The 13,436-nt window shown below is 38.5% G+C and overlaps 1 protein-coding gene across 1 annotated transcript in view; it reads left to right on the top strand.

The window, feature by feature from the left end:
• Positions 1 to 13,436, top strand: part of LGR5 (leucine rich repeat containing G protein-coupled receptor 5) — a 95,275-nt gene that overhangs the window by 46,048 nt on the left and 35,791 nt on the right. The window contains exons 5-6 of the mRNA XM_025207167.1: positions 6,190 to 6,405; positions 10,362 to 10,433. Of these exons, the coding sequence (XP_025062952.1) occupies positions 6,190 to 6,405; positions 10,362 to 10,433 (288 nt within the window). The remainder of the gene's footprint in view (positions 1 to 6,189; positions 6,406 to 10,361; positions 10,434 to 13,436) is intronic.

Genomic DNA, 13,436 nt, shown 5'->3' with positions numbered 1-13,436 from the left:
CGGGGGCTGAAAAATTCCCCAGACTCATTTGAAACAAATGGAGAAGGCTCATTATTTCTATAATTAAAGCTAAAAAAAAGAATGCTCTCCCTAAAACCCAGGATATTAAAATCCTCTCCAGTTTTACAAGGCACTGTCTAGCTCTGCTATCAAATATGATGATATGCTAGTTCAGTTTAACAAGCTCATAGAATTGAGTTAAATGATTATGAAGTTCTCATTGGGGGCATCTAGACAAGATGCTTAATGCACATTGGACTAATTCTACTGCACATTAGTGCAGATGGCCAAAACCGTGTTAATGCGCAGTAGCTTTAATCCAGTGTACATTAAGCATCACACACAAAGCATTCATCTGAGCTAATGTGCGCTGATTACAGTGCATTAAGTTAGTACAGGTACTAAACTTAATGCGCTACAGTTACGGTGCATTAATGAACATGTAGACACACCATTGATATGGATACTGTTTCTGTATCATATGAGGAGTTTAAGGGAGCAGAGTGCTTTTATTCTGGAAATACTCAAGTGCTAAGGGAGTTACTTCCAAGTTCTACAGAACTGTGTCTTACAGCATCCCATAACTTTCCCTTGAAATCTAAAGTGAACAAAAAACAAGAACAATATGGAGTACTAAACCCAACAATGTTTGGCATTTATACTGTTAAAGAAAATCTTCTCTCATCTGCCATGGTTACATTTGAAAAATGCATTATCATGGGACTGTCAAGACTACAGTATTGGTAGTAGAGTTTTCAGGTCACTTGAATGTTCTCTTCCTTACCTTATTCACCTTGTAGAAGTAAAAGATCTTAGTGTTTTGCATATTGCCCAGATCTCTGACTGCCATTTTTCCCCATCTGTCTTGATGTCAAGAAGGTATTTAAACAAGAGTTCAATGGACACGTATGTTCTACTATACCCAAGGCCTTTAGGTTTGTGTGTGTGAATGCTTTTCACCAATACAGTTACTATATAACAGCATGCTTTCTGCCTAGCCTTGTCTGATGGGCATTATTTCTCCAGATTAATAGTTGTTTCTCAATCAATTCTAAGTTTCCTGTAATTTTTTTTGATAACTTGATGCTCAACTTAATATAAAGTCTTTTGCTTCCCAGGAACAAGAATTTGTCAAAGTACACATGACATACCTGCAGCTAAACTTAAAAAAAAATTGCACAATAAATAATATGATTTTTACCATACAACTGAGTTTGCAGCTCTCGTAATGCTAACTCTATCATAATAAAAAGAAAACTCTAACATTCCTAATGAAGCAACTTTTTTGCTATGCTTAAACTGGAAGTGTTTTAACGCAGAATACTGTGCTGGAAATGAAACTTTACGCTCTGTTTATCTTCATGTTTAGACACTGTGGTTAATAAGTAATATTAGTATTGTTCAGTCACATGGAAATTTCCAAGATCAATCGCATACCAAGCATGGCTTTCTTGCCTGTACCTCGCTGTTCATAATGGACATTAAAAAGCAAAGAATTGTATTTACAGAAATGTAGGCCACCTATCTCCTGCTTCTGTAAAAGGTAACTAAAGTTGTTTTCAATGGGAAAAGAGAAATATAAAAAGAATGCCTTACCCAGAGAGTTTGAGGTAAGAGGTACAGGAAAACAGAACAAACCTCTCTCTCTCTCTCTCTCTCTCTGTAGTTGGACTCAGGTTAGTAAGTGAACCAGACATGACAGGTGGTAGGTTATGAATTCCATAAAGGTTCATGTTGAATTTTGAAATAGAAAATGTCTCAGATAACTTTATTATAATTATTTTTTGGAATCACTCTCTTTGGAAATGTCAGCTTCAAGCAGTTTTTTTGTGGTTTGATTGCTCCATTCTGAAAAGTCAAAATATTTTGTATATGAACATTACCTTGTAAAACGGTTGATTTTTGATGAAAAAAAAAAAAAAAAAAAAAAAAAAAAAAAATCACACAAGGGAAAATGGTTCATGTAATAAAGTTTGGAGGTGATACAGTGATCCTAATTGTATGACAGTTAAACCTTTATTCCATATCATATCATCATGCATTCTCTCCCTACAATAATGAGTGAAACCTGCATAAGGAAATCTGCTTTCTTAAAAGCTGTATGGAAACACATTGTACAATTCCAGAGTGCAGGCCAAGTTGTATGTGCATGTATACAAAGTTGCCCTAGAGATTATCTTTGCCTTTTCCTCATCTTGCTGCACATCTATGCGGAACTGGCTCTCTTGCTATATTGGGACAGCCTGAAGTAAACTAACTTACACTGGACTACAGACAGCTATAGAAGATTGACACATCAAGATCACCAGAGTGCAGGACCATCCCAGCCAGCTCCCCTTCCTTTGCCACACTAGAAGCAGGGAGGAAGATAAGTTTAAGAATCCCTAAGATAAGTGTATGCTACCCATAAACTTGAATGATGTTCCCTAGACTTTAAGTAGTGGAAGGGTCAGGTTATTCTAGCAGTGCAATGCAGATAGTTTGCACTACATCAGGGATGCAGGCTCATGGACTGCAGTTTTGCTTCTCTGTATCAGAAGGCCAGCTCCATTAAGCAGCTGGCTTTGGTTGATCTCTTGAGCAACCACATAAGACAGTTTTTGTTATGCATATATATCAAAATGTATACACTCTGTCTGGGGCCCAATTTTATATCTGCAGGTGCCTCAAGAAATCATCCGAATCTCGCCTTTGGATAAGAGACATTACTGGGAAGAAACTCCCAAGAGATGCTAAGTGCTCTCTACCACACTAAGATGTTTAGTGGGGTAGGAAAAGTTTTGAGTCAAAGGCAAGACATGAAAAAGTGAGCTGAAGGGCTATATAATCATACATGTTCAGTGGCCCCAACATCTATCTATGGAGCACAGAAGGGGTATCCTGTTTAAGGAGGCATGATGAAAACTAGGATGCCAATTTATCTTTACTATATTCTCCCTGTTTGGGAGAGTATACACACACATTTTCTAGATTAGTCCAGATGTCCCTATTGCTTTAAACAGGCCTCATCCCAGTTCCTATAAACCCTTGCAAATAGTCATAAAAAAGACCCTTTGGCTAATTAATGTGGTAGAACTGATGAGGGTCACGTGTTACTTATTCCTTCACACACCAATCAGGCCTATTATAGGGCAAAAGGCTGTATTCACCACCTCAGATCTTCCAGTAAGTTTGCCCCAATTTGAGTTCTCAAGCCAGTTGCCCCACACAAGTAGAATCAAAATTACAAGGAGGGGGCAGAGAGTGTGGAAGGACAAAAGAAGGCTGTTTGGTTGAAATGACAAGAAGCGGGCGCTCTTTCTACCCGATACCTTTTGAAACTGACCATGCCACCATGCTCTTAACTTCTTTCCCTCTCCTACAAATATTCCATTATTTATTTGTTTTATCTGCCTCTTTCCAAGGGAGGAAATAAAGACCATTTTCTTTTCTGACACAGAGTCTGTATTTTCCAACAAATACTGCCTTCTTGATCTTTAGGGGATTATAATTACTATCTTGTCTCAGACCCTGCATTTCCCAGTTGTGGACCAAAAAACAGTAAAAGTTATTGATGGATTTAGTGTTTTACTCCTAAAGTATCATAGTCGGCCTTTTTACTTCATCCACTTTTAGAATTCAGTGAGATTATTCTTCCTTATATAACTTGTAATGCATATGGTCCAAGCATTCATAGTATGTTACAAGCAACTATAGTAAATTACGTTCTGCATAGTTTACTACATGCATTTACTTTGAAAGGTTTGGACATTTTAAATGAGCTCATGATAAATTTCATGCTGGATGTCATTTTATATGCTGCCTATCAGGGAAGATCAAATAATTCTGTTTCCCTAAACCGGCTTTCTTTGGAATATAATAGAAGCTTTCAAAATGCCCAAATGTTGTTTGTATATTTTAAATTATAAATAAGGTCATGTTTCTGAGTTAATGGACTTATTTTAAAAGTGCCGAAACTTTGATCAACACTAGTGAAGCAATTGACTGAAAATTGTAATTTTGTTCAAGGCTTTCTACATCACTATAAAATATTTACATGCTGACAGGAAACATAACTACAACTGAAACACTTTATCATCTGCAGGTAGGAAATGGTACTCAGGAATTAAAGGAAAAAAAGATTAGATAACAAAGGAACATTTGTGGTAGTACTTTTTAAAAGCACTTGTGATATGTGCAACTGGTAACATTCTCTACTGTACAAACCAGAGCGGCTTTTTGCTTTGCCATAAAGTTATCTAGCTATGAATCACAAGTAAATATGACTGTTCCTATATAAATATGTGCACTGTATGTTTTTAGATATGAGTGTGTGTGTGCACGCATGCGCGGACATGCGCATACTTATATATGCATATGCACAAAGCAAGGGGACAACTCTTAAATTAGGAAATTTATACTTGAAAGTAATCAAATCCTAAATTTGCTGTAAAATGCTGGAATAGTAAAATTGTGATCTTACTGAAATAAACCGAAGTATTGCCATTTCATCCATCACTTCTCCAGATAAGCAATTGTGTTAAATCCAAAGCAAGTATTGCAGGTTAGGACCAGGGGCTGCAGATTCAGATCAAATATGGGAAACAATGTTAACTCAGAAACAGTAACACATTTAAATTGAATGAAGCCTTCATACTTTAATCAGTGTAACTGTCAAATTAGCACAACTGCAAGTCCTTAGTTTACATACATACATCATGCAGATGAGAAATTTACTTCCAGACAAACAAAAAGAAACCTCATCTATTTGCTCAAATTATGCCTTATTTGAAAGTTCTGTTGTTGCTGGGGAAATGCAGCATGAATATTTCTAAACATTTCCAGCCTCGCTGATTTGTTGACAGACCCTTGAGTTATTTTGGAAGCTATGTCTCTGCTGCCTCCCATGTCAGTTATTATATAGAAAATTTAATTGTACAAGGGCTTTGACACTGAACTTCATAAATTTGTTCCAACTGACCTTGTCTCAGTTATTTGCCAGTTTGGCACAGAGCCTTCAGATTCATTATTTGTTCTCATGCAATAGGTAGAAGTAGTGTGGCATAATAAGATGGAATGGACCTGACATTTTACATGACTATAAATGAGGAAGCAGCTTTAAATAAAAAGATTAGTATACCTGTCATAAATAGTATTCCATTTCTCTTAAACAGACTAAATTGGGATTGTGCAGAAATACTTCATTACACTCTGGCTGCATGTTTTTTTCTGTAACAATTTCAAATGTTCTATTTTTAATTTCTCCTGTATGTCTGAGACGTAACCAAATGTTGAGCAATTACTTTTATGCTGTAAATAAGCATGAAAGTTCCAAAACCAGTTTAAATGCAGGCAGAAACCATAGGAGTTATAAGCAATATATTGATCATATATGGTCCTAAAGTTTTGGTTAATTGATGTATATTTTCACTTATTTCTCTACCAGGAACTAAATTATATAATTAAAATCCATTGATTATATGGGGCCCAACTCTTATTTCATAGCTATGGACACCTGTATAACTGCAATGAAATAAAATTACTCATTTTTTCCAACGATGTGAGAGCGGAAGATGGCCTACAGAGCTCAGAGAAAAAGCAGGAAATTATGTGAAAGCTTTCTAAGAGCTTTTAAATAGTCCTCTGAGCAATTGTACTCCCTCTGTTGGCTCTGCAGCAACCCACATGTATTTCTTAACTTTTTCTAGAGATGAACACACCTCATCAGCAACACTGGAATTTCTCTGTGCCCTTGAACACCACATTAATTTTACCTTTTGTTAGAAATATAGGCATACGTAATATTTAACAAAATGTAAATACATCTTATTTTCAGATGGTAAAGAAATCCATGAGGTCTGCAAAAAATTTTAAATTACTTGGACTCAATCTCATGACTTGGATTCTTAGAAATAATGAAAGTGTTTCTGGTTTTAATCCCTCAGGATGATGGAGAATGCTTAAAGGAAACAAATTTATGTTCAGCCCATGGGGAAAAGGGTACTTGGCTCTGTTCAAAAGTGACTGATCCCTTTTGATAAAAGAAAGGCACTGATGACTCCAAAGGAAGTCTGTTTTATTGACTAGAAAAGTGCTAGGAAAAAAGCTCTCCCTTTAGGTACTGCACTTGACAATGTTCTTTAAGCTCATGGTGTCAGTCCACTTCATTTTTCTCAGGGAGTAATTTTCTTACATTTCTATTTCTCTTAGTCGTCTGGATGCCAACCACATAAACTATGTGCCACCCAACTGTTTCAGTGGCTTGGTCTCTCTTAGACACCTGTGGCTGGATGACAACTCTTTGACAGAAATTCCTGTGCAAGCTTTTAGGAGTTTGCCAGCACTTCAGGCAATGACGCTGGCATTGAACAAAATCCATCATATTCCAGACTATGCTTTTGGAAACCTCTCCAGTTTAGTAGTTCTGTAAGTTATATTGCTGTTTTGTTTTGTTTTGTGTTTTGTTTTTAAACTATAAGGTCTTGTAAAGGAGTCCAGAATTGATTTTCTTTTTGTAATAAATTACTTTAATATGGAATAGCTAAAGTAAGTTTGGCTAGAGAGACAAACTTTAATAACTCAACTGCCCCCCAGAAACTGAACAATTTATAAAACACTCAGGTTACTTAATATAGGGCACTATTTTATGGTACAGTGTTCACATTACATTGTGTGTTTGGGCTATAAATCTGAAGGTTGCCCATCATTCTTGCACTGTGGGTAGAGCTACAACTTCTACTAGTGCACCCAACAACCCTGCTACCCCTTTAAATATGTAGTTTACAAAGGTAAATTCAGTTTCCTGCATCATTACTTTTGCAAAAGGAAAAAAGCCTTTCATTTAAAATTCAAGTGAAAGGTAAATTAAAAAAATTATAAATTATAAAATTATAAATAAACCAAAACTTGTTTTCATCTTCTTATAGCTAAGATACTACATTTATGAAATCACATTGATTGAAAGCTGTTTAAAATTATTCATCTCCAATAAAGAACTGTGTAAGAAAATTAACAATGCCAGTAAATCTTTACCAAAATAATCCCACCAGACTATATGACAATTTTTTCCCTTAGGACTATGGTGCAGTATTGATATCATGAGGCTAGGCTGGCAAACAGAAATAAAGTAAAATTCTTTAAAGGACTATGATGGCAAGCTAACAAAATTCCTCTCATAGGCTAGGAACAGCTATTCAAAAAGCCTGAGCCTGAATTGATTCAATCTTTGCAGGTTAGTCTAGGCTGAACTGGTTTGAAACCAGACAAACATTCTCTCTGGACTAAAGAAATGCAGGCACATGCCTGCAGTGACTCAGGGTAGAAGCTGGGGGGTGCTAGAGCAGACCTCCTTTCCCTTCCACAATGCTGAGCTGAGGGGGACATGGCCAGGCCCCAGCAGAAAGCTCTGATTGGATGGGGGGAGGGGGTCTGCATCCCCTCGCTGCACCTGACCAGCACAGCAGGGAGTTGATAACAGCATTTAGCACCCCATCCAGAAAACAAAAGGCTCTCTCATTAGTTCAAGATCTTCTTAAACAGCTTTTTCCAAGGAAGGAATGGAGGGACCAGCTGACCTGTTCATTAGCTCCAAAAAGCCCCATGCACACACTGGCCTGTCTGCCTTTGTCCTGTCTGTCTTACACAGACACCTCTCAGCATTAGCTAGCATACCACATGCTGGCTATGGTCCATGCTGTGGTGGGGAATTCCTACTTGAGCAGGGAGTGTGTGGGGGGAGCAGGGGGGCAGAGGGGAGGGGCCAGCCCAGCTCTCTGGACTTGAGAGTCCTGCCCAGGGTTGCAAAGCATCTGGGATGCTGGGGGGCTCTGGTTTAAGTTAAACCAGGAAGGGGGCAGACATTGCATAAACCAGTTTGACCCAAATCATTTAAGTCTGATACTATATTCAACCAGGTTTATCTCAGACTCATTTCAGCCATTTTTAAACTGGTTTATGTGTACTGAATATATGTTCTGTTACAGGTTTAAACCAGTTTCTGATCACTTAAACCAGTTTGTCTAATGTCTGTCCCTAGCCATAGATTACATAGATAGAGCTACATTTATAGATGTTTACATACCAATACTGCTAAATGAAATGAATCAAACACTTGCAGCAAAAACTGAGAGAGAATGCCATGATATGAAAAATGTACTTTATGTCTTTTGGGAACATCCCAAGTGCAAAAATTACTGCAGCAGGTTAGAGAATTGATGTAGGCAATATTTAAGGCAGGAGTGTCAAACTCACAACCCTGGGCTGGATCTGGTCCGTGGAGCTCCTTGTAGGTCAGATCTGGTCCAGGGCATTGGGCAGCTGCTACAGCAGCAGTGGCCACTGGGGTCATCATAGCAACAGTGGAGCAAGCAATAGTGGGGCAACCAGCCAGGCAGCCACTTGCCAGGGCAAAGGCATGCAAGTGGCAGTAGGCTAGGCAGCCACAGGGTGACCAAGGGCTATTGTTGCACAGCCCTTAGTCCCTTGCGTACCTCCAATGGCCTTCCCCATAGAGGCAACAAGGCCCTGGACTTGACAGTAGGCCATGTCCACCATTGACCACATCCCCAGCTTCCATGTAGCCTGCCAGTAGCACAGCCAGCTGCATGGAACAGTTCCATGCACCAGGTCTATGCACCATGAGCTCTATATTTGACACCCCTAATTTAAGGCCTAAACTGATATGTTTAAAAAAGGGAGCATCCTGAAGGTTTGTGAATTATACTGAACTATTACCTATAAGATGATAAATATATTGTAGTATATTTTGATACGTCATCTGACAGCCGTGATGTCAACCTTTGTCATTCTCAGATTTGATTATTTCAGTGTACCCTAGCAAAAGCTAGCAAAAAAGCCCATCCACCACCTCATACTTGTGCAAAATGAATATGAAGTGACTTTGGAAAGGTACCATTACCACAGGGTTCACACAGTACAGTGTAAACGCCACTACCACATACTAGAAAATCTATACATTATGACTAGGCATAGAGAAATTGAATTTCGGCATTATATTTAAAAACATTTGTAGATCATAGTTTTTAAAGGAATGGGTCCTATCATTTGGTAGAACTTCTAGATCTCTGAATTGTTTTTATCCTCTTACATATTAGCTCACATCTCCACTTCATTTTCCCATCTCAACCTCTATAACCTCTGAAACATTAGGTAGGGCACTTACGAAGATAAAAAAAAGTTTCCTTTGATGCAGTGTTTACTACTGCATGGTGAAGTTCCCCCTATGCTCTTAATTTCCTGTCTGGATCCTGGATGTCAATGTGAACAGGGTTTAGCTTATGGCTGTTAAAGATAAAAAGAAACTGAAGTTTGGGGATTAACTCTTCTAGTCAATATATTTGGGATTAAAGTTGCTTTCTAGGGAGGGAAAAACACCTTCATTCCAATGTCATAATCAATAACTTTTAGGCATAGTTTAAAAATACATGAGTTTAGTCTCTCATTGACTAGACTGTCTCTTCCTTCAACATGCTACTCCCACAGTTTCTCTCAAGACCATGGGGGTGGATAGACAAAAGTAAAATGAAAGACAAGTCAGCTGAAAAAACATTCTCGTAAGAAAAATACATTAAGTTACATTCATTCAGGTTAATGACCTGCACACAGAGCTTTTTAAAAAAACTATATCTGAAAATTTGAAAATAAACTCAAGCAGCAGCATCGCAGTTCAGAATTTGAATGCCTCAAAAACCAGATTTCTGCACTACTTCGTGTTCAAATTTTGCCCAAAATAGTAAACTAAAAATTCCTCAAATTATCTGACAGACTATTGGAAAGTAAGTGATTATTATTCTAGTTGAACAAAGAGTCAGGTTATATCCACCAGGGAAGTCAGTTATATTTATTAACACACACTGAATTTCTAATAATTGTTTAGGTGGATATATCAATTTCCTTCTTTAGGCCTCATGTATGTATTGGCCTCTCCCCCAAAGAAAAGGCCATAGTTTTTAAGGCATGATCTTATTTAAATATATTTTTAAATAAAATCACTAGTAAAGCTATTTCTGAATTTACCTAGCATATAATAGGCAATCACTAAATGTCTAAAACTAGAACTTTATGAAAGGCATCTTTTCAAACAAAAATGAAGAAAGGAAACAAATACACAATCCATGCAGTTTAAAAAACAAAATGCTTCTATGGAACTAAATCAAAGCCTGAAAGGATAGGTGAATATAGGGGGTGAGTGCAGAAGAGACCGAAAAATTCCTTCCTATGCATGCTCTTGCAAAAGCATGACTTGCATATAATCAGTGCATGCCTGAAAATAAGTTTCTTTTGATTTAACCATCAAAATGTTTTGCTTAAGTCCAGTGTGTGCAACGTGCTTTCCTGACTATGCTCTTAATGTTCCCCTGCAGACATCTCCATAACAATAGAATCTACTCCCTGGGAAAGAAATGCTTTGATGGGCTCCACAGCCTAGAGACTTTGTGAGTTGACCTCTTATTTGTTTCCCTTTTTTCAGTGTTTTCATTTATATTCTGAAAGAATAAAAATGGCCTAAAAGCCAATCATGGTTTTTGACTTCCTTGTTCATTATAGACTCTAAAAGATTGTTTCCAGCGAGTGTACATAACTTATCATAGGCCCAACTATAAATTAAGTTTGCCTTTTAGCAGGCATTGTAAATTAATAAATTATTTAATCATATTTTAAATATACATCAGACCCTGAATGAGAAATAGCTATTTAGGGACAGTTGTGTTTGCCTAGATAGTCCTATTTGTCTATCTTTAGTCAGGACCGCTAAAGTTTAGATTAGAAAAAAGAGCATTCTAGCAAAAGTTTTTTAACTTTACAGACTACATCTTGCCATATAGCTTGCATGCAGAAACAGTCAGAACCTTTGACTTCTTGAACAAAAGAAAAGCACTGTCAATACTGTATTTACTCAAATATAAAACAACCCTAAATATAACATGACCCTCCAATAATTAGAATCTATATATGGAAAAATTATAAATTTGTTATAATTTTCCAGGCATAGAATCTAATTATTGGAGTTTTTGCCTTGAATTTGTTCCCTTCTCAATCCTACAGCAGGGAAAATAACTCTGGGAGTCAGGGAGCCTTCCCCCAATTTCTTCCCCCTGCAGCACCTCATCCCCTCCTTACTGTCCGACCCTGCTTTCCCTATGCATATGGAAGTGAGGAGAAAATTTGAAAACACTGACCTTGAAATATACATAGCTGTAATAATTTTCATATAGTACCCATAGATGTAGTTCATCCAGAATTGATGCATTTTACCTTTTTTGAAACTGCTGCAAGTTTTAGCACAGGTACCCCATAGACACACTTTCAAGCAGCACTTTTGTATCTACTTTATATATCATACAAACTACACTGGGTCTTAGCATTAAAGAAAGGCTGAGATTATGCATGATATTAGTCCAAAGCCAAAAGGCTTAATTTAGTATGTAGCTCATTAGGCTAGCCCCAGCAAAGTCAACAATATGTTAAAGCCATGGTGAACCTAGAGCTCAGCACTGCTCATTATGTGTGTGTACTCCAGATACCCCTTACATAGGATCCATGTGCTATTTAGCCCCCTCTCATGACTGGAACCAGGTGTTCTTGTCATGAGTTGTGAGATCCAAAAATTTATATGCAGATGAGGTGCAGGGCAACCTGGTGCAGTTCCACCTCATGGAGTGTGGGGCCACACTAATCATATGCTGTGGTAGGCCACTAGGGGGTGCTCCTATGCTGAGCCACCCACCTCACTGTGCCCAACCACCTTCCAGGCTCTGAGTGCCTCCCTGGGGGTGCCTCATATCTGGCCGACCCCCTTCCTGAAGCACACCCACTAGCCTGAGGGTAACACCACCACCACCCAGGGTCTGGACTCATCCTGGCTTTGTACCCCCTGGGAAACACAGGCCTAGTAGCCCTTGAGGGTACCTGACCCACTTCAAGAACCTGGAGACCTCAAGGCATAATCTAGACATCCCCCCCGCCGCATAAGTCTCCCATGCTAGGTACAAAGGAGAACTTTATTGGTTACAAGGAGTAGGTTTGGAATAGAGTACAGGGTAGAGCAATATCAGAGAAATCCCATAGAACAAACTGGCATGGTTGGGTAACCTTTGATCTCATTTACCTGGTCCAATGGAGGTCAGCACCTGTTGGCTGCCAGCCAACCAATTTGAAATGCATCACTGATTGCAGGGTAGACTGGCAGAGTCTCTAGCCCCCTCCCAGTCAGGTTGGCATTTGCTTAAAACAATAGGGAGCATAAGCCCCTCATCCAGGTATGTGATGTCAGTCACATAGGCAAAGGGACCAGGTTTTCCCCCTCCCTCAGGAATGTATCCAGCTCAGGTTACAACTCGGTGTCACCTGAGAGAGGAATGTCTGCCCTCTACAGGGATTATGTCAACCAAATTGTCACATAGCAGAGTTTTGGGGGAGAGACAAAGGTGGCATTCTGCCACATCTGCAACAGACTAAGAAAGGGGGTGGCAGAGGGATTCTGGGTGAACTCTATAGGGCCCCATTTGATTATGTTTGCCAGACATTTAAGGCTGGTGAAGAAACAGGAATCATTGGGAATGGGAAAGAAAAGTGTAGCTCAGCTGTGGGAGTGAGGAGAAAGTAAAAATGTATTCAGTGTTGTGGCTCACCATGACTTGAAAGAGAGTCAGCTCTGAGAGGAACTGTGCTCAATGAGCACTACCATATATCTTACTCAGATGGGTTGTATTAACCTATTCTTCGTATTAGCATGCTTGCCCAAGATATGGGATAATATGCTGATGGGATATGTGTTTTATAGTCATGCTCAGTGTTGGCTGCACTTAATCAATTTCATAGTTGGTTTCTATTTCTAAGCACATACTGCATTTGGCAGCAGTTTAATGATAAGCAATGTATTAAATGAGATTTCCTTGTATTCAAATGTAAGATGGGGTGGGGGCTCCCCCCTGCTTACTAGGGGAAAAAACCCTGTCTTGTATTTGAGCAAATATGGTCATTACAAATACATGCATTATATTCCTATTTCAACTGTCAATCTTTAGAGGATTCACTTGAAAATTGTCTCTGGCAGAGAGTTTCAATCACCTCAGTTCTTGTTATAGTTCTATTCATTGCAGGTGATAGCAGTACAGTTGAAGTTTTCCTCAATTGTTTTCAAAACATGCTTCTGAAAAAAGATGAAAGAAAAACTAAAAGCCATTCCTGAAATTTAAAGCAATGTAATTTGTTGCATGTAGAAATCAAAATATCGCCACCTTTATTTACTATTGGACTGCAGATTCCTTACCCTTTTGTGCTATTAAGGACAAAAATAATCAGATATCCATTCCCCTCCCTCTTCCATACCAGAACCAACTGAATCCTCTCCACTAGTGTGCTGTTGACAGGTTTCACCCAACCAGAGCACACAAGAGGCCCAAAGGCATTTGGGTTCATGCTCATGGCGATACTAA

This window comes from Alligator sinensis, unplaced genomic scaffold (assembly GCF_000455745.1).
Source record: "Alligator sinensis unplaced genomic scaffold, ASM45574v1 scaffold1021_1, whole genome shotgun sequence".
NCBI lineage: Eukaryota > Metazoa > Chordata > Crocodylia > Alligatoridae > Alligator > Alligator sinensis.
The sequence above is the reverse complement of the archived record's forward strand: the minus strand, read 5'-3'. Positions and strand labels throughout refer to the sequence as shown.